An 18,720-nucleotide genomic window follows, 5' to 3' on the forward strand; every position below is an offset into this window, starting at 1 on the left:
AAAAATAAATGGCTGTATGAATGAAGGAAGCTCTGTGCTCTACGGCGTGGAGTCCTGCTAGTCCTGCCACCTCTCTGCAGTTTCAGGATTGGCTTTTTCTGTGTGGTGTTTCCTTCAAGAGGGAAAACCAACCTTGTTTATCAGGCAGGATTCACTGGTGTTGGGTGGCTCTGGAGGTCGCAGGGTCCCGCACGAGGGACTGGGGAGAACTTGTGACCTGGCACTGCCCGGTGCTCCACTGAGGCTTCATGAGGTGACTGTTCTCCATACCCCATCAGATGAGATGAATGTGAATTTGAAGCTGATTTTGTCTGTCTTTGGTAGCCTGAACACTCCAGGCTTTCTGTTCAGCGCTGACCTTTAGCATCATCCAGCTTTTGCAGTTGGAGCCAGTGCTTTTAACAGGGCCTTTTGTGTTCACTTACTGAAAAACGGGGTCTGTTTCACAGGAAACTTGTTTACACCTGCCACAGTCGTCTTTGCTCTTCCTTTGCTGCTTTCACTGGAGCTGCAGTAGCTGAAACTGCAGAATGTCCTTTCATTCCCCGGCATCCTCGGCGTGGGACGTGACTGCCATAGAGCAGCTGGGATGAGGATGCAGCGTGTGACACCCACTGGGGAGTGTTAGCCAGATGTGGACACCTCCAGGGCACGGTACAAACGGGCTCTGGAAACACTGAAATGCAGTGGATTATTATTTCTACTTCATTTTTTCAGCTGTTCATTTCAGGGTTTTCAGAACAGCTCTCAGAGTCCTCCCTGCATGTAAAGATTCACTGAAGTGACTCCGTGACTGTAGGAGAGAGAGTCCCCTCTGTCACCATTAGCAGGAGGTCGACAGCACTCGCTCGGGGCTTGCCAGGTGAACGAGTGTCCTTGCTGGGCATTTTCAGACCACTAAAACCACGAGAGGCTTTTTGGGGATGCCCCACGCGTTCCCTGAGGCTCTGGGTTGGTGCTGCAGCACAGGAATGCGGGGAAGGCAGGCGAGGGGAGGTGCCAGGACGGAGGATTTGCACAGCTGCTGCTGCAAGCGCCGTGCTCAGCCTGCTCTCTGGTGGTGGCTGCCGTAGCAGAGATGACCTTTGATAAAACGTGAAGTGTTTGGTGTGATTTGGGTAGTTGTGGTTGCTCAGCTTCACCCAGTGGCAGTTCATAGCAGAGTCATCTCAGCTGCTCTTGCTTTTGTTCCTCCACCCCAGTGCAAGATTCACAGGTTAAAAAACAAGTCGCAGCAGCTTCAGGGAGAGAACTGCCAAAAAAGCCTGACAGGCTTCAAGAAGCGTTTGGACAACGCTCTCAGGCATATGGTGTGACCCTTGGGGTGCCCTGTGCAGGGCTCAGAGTTGGATTCCATGATCCTTGTGTGTCCTCTTCCAGCTCAGCATATTCCATGATTCTGTAAAGACTTTTTCTCCAGCGGCTCTTCCCGTAACTTCCAAGTTCTCCAGTGTCTGACATGGCTCTTTCCTTTCAGAGTGGGGTGACTGGTAGGAGAGCAGACAGAAGAGGCACCTGCTGGCACAAAACATGGAGGAAATAATTAATATCTTTGGGATCTACAGTCAGGTTTGGCTGAAGGCAGCCAGCAGGTTCCAAAACTCTTGCCAGGACTGTGAGAGAGAGAGGCACTCGCAGACCACTTGATGGTGATCTTTTCCTGGCTCAGCTGGGCTGGAACCTGCAGCTCCCAGGGCAGGCGGGAGGGCTCTGGCGACACGGAGATGGTCTTTACTGAGATCAGCAATGCGAGAAATGTTTTTGGAGAAGGTTACTGGGACCCTGTCCTGTCTGCTGTCATCACTCCAGTGAGAGAGCAGCCCCATTCCTGTTTCCTAAATAAACTGTCAGTGTGTGGATATGTCTTCCAGCAGTGTTGGGTTGCTGTATTTCTTATTGGGGTTTGTTTCAGCAGTACCTGAGGGATGTGACAGTTGTGCATGTGGATTCTTGGTGCTGGAGACACCTTGAGGACTGAAGTGCCTGGAGGATACAGAGTGCAGGTGTGACCATGTGCTGTTGGGTTCCTGAGGCTGTTTTATAAGACCTAGTCAGGCAGCTTTGAGACTTCAGAGCAAGCAGGAACTCTCTGTTTCAGTCCAGTTTCCATCCCTTTGGCAAAGGAGGTGGGATATAGTTTTAGCATTTTCTATACCTCTGTATTTCTTGTGGCTAGTAAAGTAATACTTTTGCCCCAAAACACAACATATGCTATGTCTTTGAATCCCAGCGTTTATCACTTTGATAGCAATTTAACAAGATTTGTGGCTCTTTCTTTCCCATGTGAATTGCTGTGGTCCAGTCAAGACGACTTTTAGTAGCAGCAACCACGTGGAAGTATTGTCTTCTCTCAATTAGAGATTAAGAGTTGGCAGTAAATGAGCCAGGGATTATAATTAAAAAACAGGGTAATTTTTTGTGCATGGAGGGACCAAGGAATAAAAATCCATGGTGTAATGTACCTGTCAATATTAGATGCAAATCAGAGAGCATGTGTCTTCTAGTGAAAGACATTTGGATTGTGTGTATTTTGCTGAGCATGGGAGCAGTTCCTCCTGTTCCATAGAAGCTGAGGGTTTTGTTCAGTTGGTACTGATGCTCTTTTAGAAAGCTTTTACCTCACTGATTCCTGAGGTCTGACATGGAAGAGAAAAGCTTCAATAGGCACCAGCTGCTCGAGGGCCTGTCTTTTCAGGGCATCGCTCGCTTTCCCCCATTCCCAATTAAACTGTGTGTTAAACTTAGCTTTTGTTTGAAGCGTTCCCGCCCTGTGGAGTTGAACGCAAAAGGAATGTGCTGGTCACCTTTCCTCTCTCTTTTGTCGCAGGGTCAGCATTCCTCAGGGGAGGACATGGAGATCTCTGACGACGAGACCAACCCAGCGCCCATCACCAGTGCGGAATGTGCCAAAACCATTGTGGTGAACTCCTCCGTCAGCAACACGGCCGTGATGGCCCCGTCGATCCCCCCGCTGCCACCACCGGGATTCCCTCCTCTTCCTCCCCCGCCTCCTCCCCAACCGGGCTTCCCGATGCCTCCACCGCTGCCTCCGCCACCTCCTCCCACCCACCCCGCGGTCACCGTGCCCCCGCCGCCGCTCCCGGCGCCTCCCGGGGTCCCCCCGCCACACATCCTGCCTCCGCTCCCTCCCTTCCATCCCGGCATGTTCCCTGTCATGCAGGTGGATATGATAAGTGTCCTGGGCAACCAGTGGGGCGGCATGCCGATGTCCTTCCAGATGCAAACTCAGATGCTGAGCCGCATGATGCAGGCACAGAACACGTACCAGTATCCCCCTTTCATGACGGGCCGGATGCAGTTTGTGAACCTCCCTCCCTACCGCCCTTTCTCCATGGGAGCCGCTCTCGCCCGTGGGCAGCAGTGGCCACCGCTGCCCAAGTTTGACCCCTCGGTTCCACCGCCGGGCTACGAGCCAAAGAAGGAGGATCCCCACAAAGCCACTGTGGACGGAGTCCTGCTGGTCATAGTGAAGGAACTAAAGGCTATCATGAAAAGGGACCTGAACCGCAAGATGGTTGAAGTGGTGGCGTTCCGGGCGTTTGATGACTGGTGGGACAAGAAGGAACGTCTGGCAAAGGTAGGCGTGTTCTCTGCTGGATCCTGAGCTGTTCTTAGTGCTTGTGGCCAGGGCGTGCATCAGCAGGGGTCTGCAACTGACTTTAAAAGAACCCACAACCCTAAATTGTTATGGTAACTAAAGCGGAAGGAAAAAACAAAGCCACGGAGTAGCTGTGCTGTGAGAAACCCCATTGCTGGAGGCTGCTGAAATTAAATGTTAGGCTCACATGTCCCCATCCCTCACCTGGCTCCATTCCTGCCTGTGGGGCTGGTCTGCGTGCTGGGGCAGGCAGCAGCACCAGACTCAGCCTGCAGGTATCTGGAAGGTGCTCAGTCACTACAGGCACCTGCCTGGGGACAGCTTAGCACCTGGGTATTGAACCTGGCTTATTTCCATGGTGTCACTCTGTATATGCAGGTGTTAAATGCTGCTTTGCCATCAGAACCAAGTTTAGCACGAAAAAACTAAAGTCAGTTGCAGGAGGAGTGTTTGAAACCACCAAGCTGCTGTTTTGTGTTCCACACTACGTGTGATGAGATCTGTGGGTATTTCCAGTTCTTCCACCTCCCCAGTGCATGTACATGGCAGCAATTAACTCAAAAGCTGAGCATTGGCCAAATACGTGAGGAGTTCCAGGGATTAGTTAAGAAAACAGCTTTGCATGAATCATCTGATCCTTTCTCACCCAATTTGAAGTGTACCTCAGCCAGGAAACAGCTCTGTGATCTAATGTGTGGTGAATTTGTCACTACCCATAAAAAAGTAACACTGCAGAAAGGTTCATGCAAGCCTCAAAATCACCGTTACAGTGAATTACTGTAAAAATAACAACAAACCGAGCCAGAGGCTGCAGATAGGTCTTGTGTCTCAGATGTTGGTTTTCAGAGCAGTATCTTCCCCACCTGCTTTTGTAAACCAGTTGCATGTTAACTCTGGGGCCTGGGAGAGCTCCTTGGCTTTCTGCAGGGTTGGTAATGCTGCTGCTTAACAGCTGTTTTATGACAGTGTAATTCGCTCTGGCTCAGAGCTGGCTGGTGTGACATGCAGCAAGAAATCCCATCCCTCTCCTGACTAATGCTCGGAGCTTTTCCCCCTGCCAGCCAGCGTGTGCTGACAGTTTTGGAGGAGGCCCCCAAGTTTCCAGGGCGATGAAGGAAACAGATCCAGTACATAGCTGCAAAAGCAGCAACTGAAAGACTCACAAAATTGTTCTAAACCAGACATCTGCAGTGAAGGAGTAGAAGCAAGTCAAGGCAGATCTTCAGGCTCTTTTACACCCCGAGCTATGGCTGGATTTGGCATGTTCCTCCCTCACCTGGAATTTGTAACCCACTTTGGGAAGGGAAGCTGGCAGTACCACAGCAACTCGCCACAGTCCTTGCCACAGGTTATGTCGGATGTGAGCAGTGTAATTGAAAATAGGAAACTGCTGCATGGAAAACCACGTGTGCTTTCTGTCCAGGAACAGAGATGCCAGAACCATTTCTGCCCCAGGGCGCTGCCTGGAAAGGCTTCTGCCAGACCACATGTTACTGTTGTGTGGAGAAAAACCTCTCAGGTTTCAGAGCCTCCTTTCTCTAGGACAGGGCACGTTGGTAGGGAAGGCAGCACATTCCGTGGACCTTGTCTGCCTGAGAGAGGGAAAGCTTGTCCCTGTTCCCAAATGAAGTGATGGGTTTGGGTTTGAAAGCCTGAGTCAAACGCATTAAGCAGAGTGCCAGGAATAACCAGTCATCCCTGGCCACGGAGTGCTGCCGCTTGGATTCTCCGCTTGGTATTCCCATTAGTCTTATCCCTTATTAGCGAGAGAGCTGAGCTCAGGCTGCCTCCTCAGTGATTACAGCCCACTCCAGCACACGAGCTCTGCTAGTGTGTAAGAGAAACCGACTTGTTAGGTGGTGTTGTGCCATGGGCTGATGCAAATGAGCGTTACCTCCAGTGCCCTTCCCTCAAGAAGACGTGGCAGAGCGTGATGTGCCACCAAGTGTGACACACTCCCGGCTCAGCCGCCTCTCCACAGCTTGCAGGGATCTGAATTCCTGCTCTTCCTTCCCACCTCGGCTCTGGTGAAGTGGGATTTGTTGAGGCTGTATGTCCAGTGACCAAATTTTGGAGACCCTTAGGTGTTTCACCCGAATGTTTTGATTTTCCCGTTCCCAGCACTGGAGCCTTCTGGCAGGTTTTGTGGACTGGGGCTGTGGTTGCTAAGGAAACACAGGGCTGTGTGTGATTTTTGACGCACTGTATTTTGCCTTACACTCAAAAGAAGGAAGGACTTCCCCACTGGAAGGTCTGGAGTTGCTTTCAGCTATGTGGGTTATGAAAGGAAGGTAGATAACACACTGTTGGGCTGACTTGCCTAAAGCCCACTGGAGTTGCTTGTAAGAGGTGTATGTGCAGCTCTGTTTCCTTTCAAGCGTGTGTGGCCATGGGGGGCGTCTTCAGATGCCCTCAAAGAAATGGGTGCCTGGGCAAGGCAGTGCTATTTCCCAAATTTTGACTGTATAAATGGTTTCTAGGGTTTGTGTCCTTCCCAGGAAACCTCCCCTCTCAAGTGTGCTCTCTCTGTTGCAGGCGTCTCTCACTCCAGTGAAGTCTGGAGGAGAAGTGGAGGAAAAGCCAAAGCCGAAGGATCGAATCGCATCCTGCCTTTTGGAGAACTGGAACAAAGGAGAAGGCCTGGGATACGAGGCGATCGGCTTGGGCATTGGGCTACGGGGGGCCATCCGGCTGCCATCCTTCAAGGTGAACACAGAGACCTGGCATCCTTATGCTGACATTCCCCAGAGGAGCCTTAGGAGGACAGGCCTGGCTGGGTTTGTGCCCCAAAGCTGTTCATTCTGCTCTGTGTTCACTCACGGGGTTGCTTCTGACATCCCCGTAACCCCCCAGCACCAGAGCAAGGACCCTCTGTCCCAGCCTTGCTTTTCATCTTCCACCTGTGAGAATTGTCCGTGGAGGATTTCCCTGCCCTACAAGGGAAATGGGACATTTGCCCGTGTTTGGGGCACAGCATTTCAGCGTGGTTGTGAAAATACCCTTATGCTTGTGGTGCTTTACACAGTTACTGTTTTGTTTGGAACGTGTGGCAGTTTGGCAGCTGAGTCTCACCTGAAGCTGGGTAAACTCTGTCTCCTGTGAGTTTGCAGACTGAGACTCACAAGCATAGAGTCACCTATTTTAAAGAGCATTTGCATAAAAATTCAAAGTATCTTAAAAAAGAAGTGTGGGGTGGGAGAGGGTAGAGGGCTTCCCTGAAATTAGGATTTTGAATGCACAGAAGGTGCTAGTAAAGATTTGGAATGAGAAGTTCTGAGGTCTTTATTTAGCATAAAACTTGCTTTGAGGTTCTTTAAGATGCCTTAGGCTTAGGCTCTCTTTCTGTTCTGCTACATCTCAGACACATGGATTTGTCAAGAGTTTTCTCTGTCATCCTCAAAGTACCTGGTGATGACATGCCCCATGCTGGTATCCAGAGTGTTTTGATGCAAATTGAAGGGGTAGAATTTCATTCACAGTGAAATTCTGTTTGCAAGCAAATAAAGGGATCAAGAGCTGGGAAGTGGCCCCTGGTTTGTGAGTGTAAGTGACCGTGGCAAAGCAAAGAAGTGGTAATTTGCTTAAGAAGTTGATTTCTGCTGTTTCTAAACTTTCAGAAATGCTAATTGTGTCCTTTGTTCAGGTGAAAAGAAAGGAACCACCTGAAGCTGCCTCAGCGGGAGATCAGAAGAGAATCCGGCCTTCTACTTCTGTCGATGATGAAGATGAAGGTTTGCAAAGCACATTTGTGTGAAACACAAGAGCAGATGCAAGCCACACACAGGCTGAATCCCTTTAAACTTCACAGCAGTGTCCTTGCTTACAGTTAGACACAGAGTCAGGGATCTGAGCCAAACTCTGCTCCTCACAAAGCTCTGGGAGCTGGGAGATGGCTCCTCTGGCTTCAGTTACCTTAAATTCATTGGCGGGAAATTTAAGACCCACGTTTTAAGAATAACTTGCAACCTATTTTATCTCTGCTGGGCCCCAGCAGAGGGAGCTCAGGTGGGTTCATGGACTGCTTTGGGGCATGTAACAATTTTTTCTGCATTTGATTTTAAAAGGAAACAAAATTTTTTTGCCAGAAAAACCTATTTGAAAATATCTTAACGCTATTTCCTATAACCAGGGAAGAGTAGAGAAAAGATAAAACTCTGAATACCCTTTGTTTTGCATAAAAGCACAGATTCAACTTAAAGTTGATTCAGACTAACAACTAGTTTTGAAACCAGAGTACAGAGGGAGGGTTTTGTAAAACGCTTAAAATAAAAAGGCATTAAATTCAGGTTACCTGTCCTGAGCTCAGTCATGCTGTGTCTCCTGGCTGCTCTGCCTAGAGCGTGTCAGCTTTGGCCACCCACATTTTGCCATCAGCACTCTGCACCCCTGCCCTGTGACATTAGCAAGTCCCTGTAAGCCTGGGGACCGTCACTTCCATCTTCCCAGAGAAAAAGTTTCCTTTGTGTAGTTAACTCTTTCCCTCCCTTGTGAGGTATTTGATGGCAATTTCAATCCTGTTCTTGCTCCTCAGAGTCGGAGAGGGACAGGGATGCTTCCGATGCCACATCTGACCTGTCAAAGAAGGATGGAGAAGCAGTGGGGCTGAGGCGGCGACCAGCAAGGCCATTGGAGCTCGACAGTGAGGGAGAAGAGGGAGATGAGACATCAGGGAAGGAAGAAGAGTCCTCCTCGGAGAAGGAAGAGGAGCAGGAAGAAGAGGGAGCCTTGGTGAAAGCAGCACCTGGCAAGGTGTGTTGGTTTGTGACTGCACTTTCCATGCTGTCCGATATTAAAAGGGGGCCTGGTAATGCCAGATGCCAAAATTCCCTTCCCTAGGAGATGAGAGCTCCTGTTGGGGTCTGTCCTCAGAGAGCCTCTGTAAAGGTTCATTCCCTCTTCAGGTTCTCTGATCAGCCTCCCTGGGAGCTTCTGGGGGCTACTACGGTGACAGCCAGGTCACAGGGTCAGGCACTGTTCATTTTTGGCAATGCTTTCTTGCAAAGGAGGAAGAGGAGGAGGAGGAGGATGAAGATGACGAGGATGAAGATGATGATGACGAGGATGAAGATGATGAGGAGGAGACAGGCATCGACACAAGTGACAAGGAGGAGGAGCAGGACTCCGAGGAGGGTGAGCAGTTCCAGTGCAAGCAGCAGGGTCAGCTGGGGTCTCCCTCCTGCACTTGTTCCTGCTCTGCAAGGTGGTAGTTTCTACTTTTTAAATCTGTGTGTAAAGGCAGCAGAAAATCTTAGTGAAAGGTACAATCCACGTGGGCAAGGTGCCAGGCAGCACTGCTCCTGGAACTGCCTGTTGTGTGGTCATTGCTGTAAGCATCCAAAGGCAGGATTTATAAATCTCTGCAAAAACAACCAAATGGAGAGGCCGCTCCTTCAAACCCACTCGCTGCTGTTGTTGCTGTTTCCATGTGGAAGGGATATTTGCCCCTGATTGTTTAGGGCAGAAAGCAGAGCTAATGGTAATTTGTTCTTGTAGATGTAGCAAGTCCGTCGTCTTCCAAGGCTGAAGTTGAATCATCCGATGAAAGTGAGGACTCCTCTGAATTCGAGTCAAGTTCAGACTCAGATGATGATGATGAGGATGATGATGACGATGAAGATGAGGAGGAGGAAGAGGAGGAAGAGATGGCTGAAGATCAAGACAGAGAAGCCATGGTTGCTGAGACAGAGCATGAACCTGCTGGTCCTGAGATTCCTGACGACCAGAGGGAGACTATTTTGGAGCTGTATGCAGTGGATGACTACATGGATGCAACAGGCTTGGGACTCGCCGAGCCAGTGTTGGCAGCGAAAGATGAAGGCCATGAAGAAATCAAGGCAGGGGAAAACGAATGTGGCCAAATCCCAGGGGCATCTCTTGCTGCTGAAACTCTGAAACACTTGGTTATGGAAAGAGACCAGGAGACAAAACTCGCTCTCTCTCCCATCTGTGGGCCAGGTATGCCCTTCCATGTGCCTTGGCACATTTTACCACATTTCCAAGTACATTTTGTCACAGTGTCCAATATGCATGGGTTTGTATTTCCATTCTTCTCTTCCTCTTGGCCCTAGGCTGGGATTATCCGTACAGGGAAAAAGGTCTGTGCTGAACTTTCCTTCCTAGTAAGGAGCTTTACCCAAGCCATCTGCTACTAAAAATACTGTGGTTACAGTATCCAGAATCTTATCCTGAGCCAGTTTAATGTCCTACAGGAATTGAACAGTTGTCATCGTCCGAGGGTGACGGATCGAGTGGTGGCTGAAGCTCAAGATAGAAAAGCCATGGCTGCTAAAACAGAACAGGAATCTGTGCTTCCTGTGTCGCTACTGGCTTTTTTTGGAGTTTAATATCAAAGTAGTCTGTGACTGGGAAGCCATGGGGCTGGTTTTGCACTAACCCTTTCCAGAACAGGTCAGTGTGCAGAAAGGACATAAATTTGGGAACACCTGCACTGGGGCACCTTGACATGTGGACTGAGCTTTCCAGGTAAGCTGTGGGAACGAGCTCAAACTGCCATATTCTTCTTGAGCAGCCCAGACCCTTCTGAGAAGGGCTCACTCTTCTCCAGCCACTCTCTGGTTCGTTCAGCACAAATGAGGAATTCTTCCCTTCCAGTTCTCCAGGCATTTTCACCTCCTTTTGCTCTCCCACTTGAAAATGTTATTTTGAGCTGCCTAACAAGATTCACCGTTGATTCCTTTTGGACTTGGCCCTAAGTGGGTAAATAAACTCCAGACAAATGAGTCTGCTGCAGGGAGAGCAGCATATAAATTGCCTCATTGATACCATCTGAGTGTCTCCTCATTCATTACAAGGGCTTCCCGTTTCCTTCATGTGTTGTTCAAGAGTGTTCAGCTCCTCCCTTCACCCCTCCCTCCTTGCAGAGCTGAGGGTGCTCCTTGGCCTTGCAATGAGTTTACCTTCCCACATTAGACGAGCTGATAGCTCGGGGCTCCGGGAGCTCTCCTCCAAAGTCCTCGCCCCACAATCCACTGATCCTTTTTTATGTCTGCACAAAAGGTTGTCAGGGATTTTGAAAGCAGAAAACCTTCGCTCTGGTCTGTGTTGTAGCTAATCCTCAAATTAATAGTGCGGGTTTTTTATGGTCCATTAGGATTGCCTGTGGTAGTGTCTAATTACTCCACACTCCGTGCCTCCAAAATGTAAAGCATTGGAGTTTTTAAGCCTCCCGGTGGAATTGAGCTGTTCTCTAATTGTGGCATCTTCAACGTGCCTTTACTGGCAAGTGGAGGCAAAGCTCTTGATTCTCCTCTCTTTTTCCCCTTTCAGAGGAAGAGTCCGAACCCACTTCCATGCTGGAGCCAGAGGTCCAGGAAGGTCCAAAGCCTGAATCTCCAGATGAGGAGGTGACGCTCTGTGTCTCCACTCCCGGGGAAGTCTTCGGAGAACCTCTGCCCAACAAAAGCAGCTTCTTTGGCAAATCTGATGACAGCAGCTCAGAAGCTCGAGCTAAACCAAAGCTGCCCTCGGCAGCGGAGGAGGACGAGCGGCTGCCCCGCACGCCGGGACGGGAGGTGATGATCCACTCGGAGAGTGACACTCTTCTGCTTCCAGCCCACAAGGTGCCATCTTCCATGCTTCCCTTGCCATCGACTCCCGGTAAGGAGGAATCTTTAGTCCCTCCAGAAAAGTTCCCTGAACAATTAATGGTGACCAAAACGTCTGTGGAAGAGGAGATTCCGAGGACTCCTGGGCGGGACATTTTGGCCAAGTCTTCGCACCCCCTTGCGAAGTCGCAGAGCACGGACACTGTTCCAGCCACGCCAGGAAGTGATGCTCCCCTTACAGGGAGCAGCTTGACCCTCAGTTCCCCTCAAGTCCCAGGGAGCCCCTTTTCCTACCCATCCCAATCTCCTGGCATTAACAGTGGCATTCCTCGGACTCCTGGGAGAGATTTCAATTTCACGCCCACTTTCCCAGAGGCTGGTGCTACCATTCCTTGCCTTCTGTCTGGCAAGAAACAGTCAGAGGATGAGCTGGACGAGAAACCCTTTAAAGAGCCTCTTGGTGCTTCCCTTACGATCAGCATGAACAGTGTTCCTTCCCCCATCCCCTTTGCCAGCCCCCCCCAAGCAGATTTCCACATGGACATGGGTTTGCCACCTGATGAGCCAATACCTGTAGCAGCCCTGCCCTGCATGCATGGAGATGGAAGAATGCCCCTTGAGGAATGCAAGGCAGAAGTAAAATCTGGTTTGCTCTCACCAGAAGTACCCCCTGGGGCTTCTATTCTTCCTCCCCCACCACCACCTTCTGTTCTTCCCAAAAGGAGGCCGGGTCGGCCAAGACGGTCACCACCCTCTGTCCTCTCCTTGGATGTGTACTCAGGCAAACCCATAGAACCTCCTCCCGTGCCAGTGGCCTTGGTGGAAGGTCCTGTGGGCAAGGAGCTGTTGAGTGGACATCCTGATGCTTACTATGGACTGAAAGACCCTGAAGCCGTCCCCCTGGACTTCAGGAATGACGGTTTCCATGAGAAAATAGCGGCTGAGACAGTTGCGGAGAAACTGCCATTTAAGGAACTGGAGAACCAGTGGAACGAAGACTTCAAGGAAGAAGAAGCTAAACCTAAAAGACAGTGGCGAAGGCAGAAGAAAACATCTGAGGACCTCCCGGTGATCCCTTCCCCCGAGTACTCCCCACCCCGGCCTCAGTTCCGGCCGCGCTCCGAGTTTGAGGAGATGACCATTCTGTACGACATTTGGAACGGGGGCATAGACGAGGAAGACATCAAATTCATGTGTATCACATACGACCGCCTGTTGCAGCAGGACAATGGCATGGACTGGCTCAATGACACCCTGTGGGTGTTCCATCCTTATATCCTTTCTCAGCGTCGCACAGCACGTGTGAGGTGCACGAGGTGGTCGCTGGGTAGGACTCCGAATGCAAAGGACTGAGTTTGTTGGTGGGAGAAACAGTTTGCTTACAGGAATAGCAAAGGGAATTTGGGGCTGTTTATTCTGTGAAACTGCAATGCAAAAGCAGTGCAGAAGTGGCTGTTCTTGCTGCACGTTCAGGCTGGGACTGCAGGGGCAGTCTGTAGGCACCTCTGCCGGGGAGGTTTCCTTCCCAGTTGGAGAAGCTTCTGTCTGCACATAACCAGACTTTTTTTCCAGCTTGGCAGTGGAATTTCTAGTCTGCACATACAGAGCTTTAACTTGGGGCTAAAACTTGTTGTAAAAATAATCTCCACCATCTGTGCCCGCTGTGCTGTATTAAGAGTGGTTCTAGCAGCTTTAACTTGCGCTGGGTTTGAAATACTGATAAAATCAGTGGTTTCTAAGTGGCTCATTAGGACCAGACACGTGTCCAGGATGGATGGGGACCGTGCTGCTGGTGCTGCAGTGAGGAGCACATGTTGCACCAGCTGGTGCTGGTGGGGAAGGTCTGGCCCCATCCCCTCCCTCCCTACCCCTGGTCTGGCAATCAGCAGCATGGACTGTATCTTTGAACCTTTGGGAGCATTTTTGGGACACACAGGCTGTGTCAGAACAAGACTCTGTGTGTGTGCAGCCACCAGGAGTGATCTCCAGAGCAGAGCCTAAAGGCTGTCCTAAAAACCTCAGAACTCTCCAGTACTGTTTTTAGGAAGTAAACAGATGTGTTTATGTGTTGGAGAAGACAAACACACCATCCCATGTGTTGCTAGAGATTGTGTGGAGTTCAAATTCCTCATCCCTTGTTCCCTGCAAGACGGGAAAGCAAAACCAAAGAAGCCTTAACCCCTTAAAATAGTCAGTGATAACTAACAAAACCCACAGTGAAAATACTTTAAACCTGTTTCCCCGTCGATAGGGATTATTGTAACAGCAAAATTACAGTCACTTTTTGAACCTTTTAAAAATCACCTGCAGGCAGTTGGTGGTTCATCCTGTGCCACGCTGTGTGATAGGTGTGAAAGTTCCTGCAGGTTCACCTGCTTTGCAGCAAACTCACACTCAGCACTCTGGTTTTGAGGCCATCACCTCTTGCTTTTTATGGTCGCTCTGCTTCAATTTTGTGCTGTTAAAGGATATGTTTTCCCTCACAGGGAGCATTTTTGGGTCAATCTCAGTCATTGTAGGCTTCATGGCTGTGTTTTTGGGGTGAGCTGGAAGTAGTTTTGCTCCATAGTCCTTCCAGAAGCCAAAGCCCTGAGGGTGCCTTCAAACCTGAATGTTTGAATCGTGTGCTGAGGGTTTTGCTGAGGAGCATCTCTTGCCCCTTTGTGCCGCTCCTGGCCCCGCTCAGAGGGGAATGTCACTGCTGTGGGGTCCATGTGGTGTCCTTAGGGCTTGGGGTGTCTGCAGGGAGTTCCTGGAGGTAGAACAGAAGCAAATCACTCAGACCAGAGCAAATGGTACATCCAACTGCTGCCTGGGTACGTGGTGGGTGCTGTGGAGAAATCCTTTCTCAAACAGGTTTCTCTTGACAGCTTAACCTTAAAAAGCTAAATTTTTCACTGTTTCTTTACTTTGGTTTCCCAAGGCACGTGACTAAGAAGAAAAGATGGTGTTTGGTTTTCCTGTGGGCACGTGGGCTCTGATGATGTGGGGTTTTTTAATTTTTCAGTAGTATTGTTATTTTTTGCAACCCCCCTCCAAACCCTTCCTAATTGTCCAAGCTCCCAGCATTAGCCTCATGTGACTGCAGCAATTTTAGTCTGATTTCCACCTCTGGCTGTATTCCTCCTTAACCCCTTCCCACCTACTAGCTTTTCTACCCCCAAGAAAAAGAAGCGGGACGATGGGATGCGGGAGCACGTGACGGGCTGTGCACGAAGTGAAGGCTATTACAAAATTGATAAGAAGGACAAACTTAAATACCTCAACAATAGCCGAGCTTTCGCAGAGGAGCCTCCAGCTGACACACAGGTGAGGAATCCTCTGCTCAGTGCTGGCTGTGAATGGGATTTGGGCTTTATCAAGTGGGTGCTTCCTGCCTTTTGGCAGGGAGGGGAGGGGAAGCTGTTGCTACGCCTGTGTCAAGCTGATCCCCCGGGAGCTGCGTGGGAGGTGGCAGTGTTTGATGTCACATGTGATGTGTTGTAGCACAAGGCATTGCTCACAGGGAGCCTGCAGGGTGTTTGGGTCAGCTTTGATCACCCATTTGTCCTCTCAGGGTATGAGCATCCCTGCCCAACCTCACGCTTCCACCCGGGCTGGTTCCGAGAGGCGATCAGAGCAACGCAGGCTCCTCTCCTCCTTCACTGGTAGCTGTGACAGTGACCTGCTCAAGTTCAACCAGCTCAAGGTAGGTCACCTCGTGCTGGAGATTTTGCACCTGGGGACATCCTTTCCCTTTCTGTGTTGTGGCTAATGCAGGGTTGGGTTTTTGGGGTGTTTCTTTCATGCAGTTCCGGAAGAAAAAACTAAAATTCTGTAAGAGCCACATTCACGACTGGGGCCTTTTTGCTATGGAGCCCATTGCAGCTGATGAGATGGTGATTGAATACGTGGGCCAGAACATCAGGCAGGTAAGCTGGACTGTGAGTGAAATGTGAGCAAAAACCATCCCTGGAAGAAGTGTATTCCATGGGGGGTTGGAGTTCTGCTGGAAGGTGTCAGCTCCTTGGGCTGCACAGAGACTGACGTATGGTTTGGAGGTACAAGGGTGGGACTTTCAACAGCCCATAAAAACTAAGCAGTCAGGAGAATCCTTCTTAAGAAGCCCACCCTGAGCTGTGTTTCCACTTAGGTCTGTGTTCTCTTGGGGTGACTGTGATCATATTAAATACCCGTTGCCTGGCACAAGCACAGCTCGGGTTGTGCTCACAGGTCACTTGCGTGGCGTGTCCTGACCCTGCCCTGGGGTTCCCTGCAGGTCATTGCTGACATGCGTGAGAAGCGCTACGAGGACGAGGGCATTGGCAGCAGTTACATGTTCAGGGTCGATCACGACACCATCATCGACGCCACGAAATGCGGAAACTTCGCCCGGTTCATCAATCACAGCTGCAACGTGAGTGTGGTGTTCCTGCCTGTGGCTGTGCCCTGGCACACGGATAAACCTGGGCAGTCCTTTGGCTGGGGGTCACAGGGTTGTGATTAAATGTTAATGAGCTGCAGCAGGTCAGAGCAGGGTCTAAAGAAGTGTAAAGAGATGAAACACAGAGACGGAGCACTGAGAGTCCTCCTGTCCCTGCTGGACGCTGAGGAAGCATCTCTAACAAGTATTTCCTTAAATCATACTGAATTTTACCACTGTTGTTCTGTGGGAACAATCTCCTTAGAGTGTCCACTTGGGAAAAATATTCCCTGCCTTGGCAGGCAGAGAAGCTGCTTTCCCCTCTCCTTTGTGCTGCAGTCTGCCCTGATTGCAGGGCACTGGGGTGCTCTTAACTTGTGACAGATTTGGTGGAGCATCATCCAGGCTCCTTTGCTCCACAGATGAGTGGAATGTGGATATTTTAGAGCAGCACAAGGAGGGCTGCTCTGTTGTCTGGCTCCATGCCTCCCTCTCCAGGCTTCCCCTGGAAGGGGAAGGCTCTGGAAGCATGGCTGAGGTTATCAAGGGGAAGGACTGCCTTGTTTTATTTTATCTTGGAATAACTGTGTGGAGGCTGGGAAGCTAAATCCTTACCTGTTCTGTCACTCTTGCAGCCAAATTGTTACGCTAAAGTGATCACAGTGGAGTCCCAAAAGAAGATCGTCATCTACTCCAAGCAGCACATCAATGTAAACGAGGAAATTACCTACGACTACAAGTTTCCCATTGAGGATGTAAAAATCCCATGTCTCTGTGGCTCTGAGAACTGCAGGGGAACCCTGAACTGATCTCAAGGTTTCTCGTCACACTTGCACCTTCGGCCATGTCAAAACTGTGGTAACCAGGTGTGGTTGCACTTTGCCAAAAAAAAAAAGGAGGAAAAAAAAAAAAAAAAAAAAAAAAAAAAAAAAAAAAAAAAAAAAAAAAAAAAAAAAAAAAAAAAAAAAAAAAAAAAAAAAAAAAAAAAAAAAAAAAAAAAAAAAAAAAAAAAAAAAAAAGGAAAAAAAAAATTTAAAAGCATAAAAAAAAAAAACTTAAAAAAAAAAAAAGAAAGGAAAAAGAGAAGAAGAAAACCAAGCAAGTTTCGCACTTCTGCCGGATCACGAGCGAAAGCAAAAAGCGCACACGCTTACGAGGACTGTTCATGTTTCAGGTGCTCTTTCCTTTTCAGATCCAACACGCACACAAAAAGGTGATAACCATTTTGTGGCATGGTCTATCCAAACACTAGCTTCTCTGTTCAGTCCCCACAGTAATGCTCCGTAATGGGATAATGGTACCTTTTTTTTTTTTAATTTTATTTGTTGTTATAAACCTTCATCTTTTCATAAATGCTGCTACCTTTTTCTCATCAGTTTTGTTGGTTGAAAAAGACATTCAACGTTTAAATGTGAAGCAGAGACTGAAAATGCCATATAGGGTTTGTTGGGAGCTTGATTGGCTGAAATTGCACAGATTTCTCAGAGTAAGCTGTAAATAAATGTAAGGTTGATGTTACAGAGCAAGCCAGAGGCTTGAGGGTGTGTGAATGAGCGTGTGAGTGTGCTTGGGGGTGTGTGTGTGTGTAGATGTGTCCACAATGAGACTAGAGGTGAACTGTCCTGCCTTTTTTGTTAGGGATGAGCCTGAACAAGTCCCCTCAGCCAGACCCCCCGGGGCAGAGTCAGGTCAGCACAGACCTCAACTCACAGCCCTGGGCTCGTCTCTCGTTTTCTATGCCATGCTGGTCTCTGGGGGATCCAAACCTCTGCACCCCTGCGTGGGAAACACTTGGGTACTGCAACCACAGTGAGAGCTGCAGTCAGGTGTGTAGCTGGAGCATCGTGGCACAGCATGTGGCCTTTGGGGATGCCCATTCCTTGGAGATGGGTTTGTCTTGCATGCAGAAGAGGCTGAGGCTGAGGTTAAGTGGAGAACTCAGCCGTAGAAATCCTGCCCTGCTTGTAAGCAAAGACTCTGGCCCACGTTTGGAACAGGATTTTCTCCCTGAGGATGGGAAACAGGCTGATGTGTGTGTCTCGTGTTCAGTTTTCTCCCTTTCATCTGCATTTCCCTGCCCTTTCCAGTGTTTTCCGAGGAGTATTTGCTCTGTCCTTGAATGTGGGAGATCCTGCTGTGATAGGAGCAAGCTGTGCTGTGCCGCTCTCCTCCCTCTGTTACTCAGTAACTTGGCCTGGGGGTGGTCCCATCCCTCCAGTAAGATCGTGGTAAAAGTGACCCTGAGAACAATCCTGTTCCTCCCCTTCCCCCCCATCTACAGCATGGAAATGAATGCTTCTCCAAATTTGGAAGGCATGTCTTGACTTGGTTTCTCGGTATATTTTGTCCTTGTAGATGTGCTGAGGTGAAGGTTGCGGTTCTTCAAGGGGTTCCATTTCAAAATGGGGCGAAACACCAAAGAAATAGTTCTTTGGATGTGATCTGGAAATGTTATGTGACCGTTCAGGTACAGACAGGATCAGTTTTCCAACTTGCATTGAATTTCTCCTGCTTTAAAAGTAGAGATTAGTCGTACTAAACCCTTTTTAATTGGCTTATAAGGGGAAGTTGCAATGTCATTATGAAATGGGAAGATTATCTGCATAACTAAACATCTCCCCACAGAACCAGTTGCACAGCTGTTTTCTTGTAGCCTTTCAAACCTCCATGAGCAGAGGTTACAACCTTGCAAAAGAGGTTCCTGGAAGTTTTTTCAGCTGTTCCATGGAATTGCCAGGCCTGCACTGCTGAGTGGAGCTTGTAATGTAGGTTAGACCTCTGCATCTGAATTCCTTCTTCAGATTAAAGGCCTGAAAGAGCAGGAACACACAGACTGCTCCAAACTGCCTTAATACCTCCTGTATTTCTGTCTGAGGGTGAGCAGATTGTTGCTGAGATTGGACAGTCCATAGTCTCATCTCTGCTTTTGGTTTGGTTTGGTTTTGTTCTTTCTCCCCCTTCTTTAGAAATTGGGTATTGGTGACCCAGAACCTAAAATTGTGAGAAGCACAACTAGTTTCTGTCACTGACTGTTGGTTGTAACTGCAGTGATGGCGTTTGGGAGTTAAACCAGCTGCTCGATTTAGTTTAGTTTCTGGGTTTTTTTAATAAGGTTCATCTTGTTGTGTTGAAGC

The 18,720-nt window shown here is 49.2% G+C and overlaps 1 protein-coding gene across 1 annotated transcript in view; it reads left to right on the plus strand.

Moving 5' to 3' along the window:
- Positions 1–16,481, plus strand: part of SETD1B (SET domain containing 1B, histone lysine methyltransferase) — a 45,633-nt gene extending 29,152 nt beyond the window's left edge. Inside the window, exons 7-18 of the mRNA XM_027878681.1 lie at positions 2,828–3,598; positions 6,155–6,325; positions 7,263–7,350; positions 8,151–8,368; positions 8,623–8,749; positions 9,113–9,574; positions 10,907–12,457; positions 14,327–14,493; positions 14,741–14,872; positions 14,976–15,095; positions 15,443–15,580; positions 16,222–16,481. Of these exons, the coding sequence (XP_027734482.1) occupies positions 2,828–3,598; positions 6,155–6,325; positions 7,263–7,350; positions 8,151–8,368; positions 8,623–8,749; positions 9,113–9,574; positions 10,907–12,457; positions 14,327–14,493; positions 14,741–14,872; positions 14,976–15,095; positions 15,443–15,580; positions 16,222–16,395 (4,119 nt within the window). The 3' untranslated portion in view covers positions 16,396–16,481. The remainder of the gene's footprint in view (positions 1–2,827; positions 3,599–6,154; positions 6,326–7,262; positions 7,351–8,150; positions 8,369–8,622; positions 8,750–9,112; positions 9,575–10,906; positions 12,458–14,326; positions 14,494–14,740; positions 14,873–14,975; positions 15,096–15,442; positions 15,581–16,221) is intronic.
- Positions 16,482–18,720: the final 2,239 nt, after the last annotated feature.

This window comes from Empidonax traillii, unplaced genomic scaffold (assembly GCF_003031625.1).
Source record: "Empidonax traillii isolate 1590-97213 ecotype Southwest subspecies unplaced genomic scaffold, ASM303162v1 scaffold43:size1863611, whole genome shotgun sequence".
NCBI classification, from domain to species: Eukaryota; Metazoa; Chordata; class Aves; order Passeriformes; family Tyrannidae; genus Empidonax; species Empidonax traillii.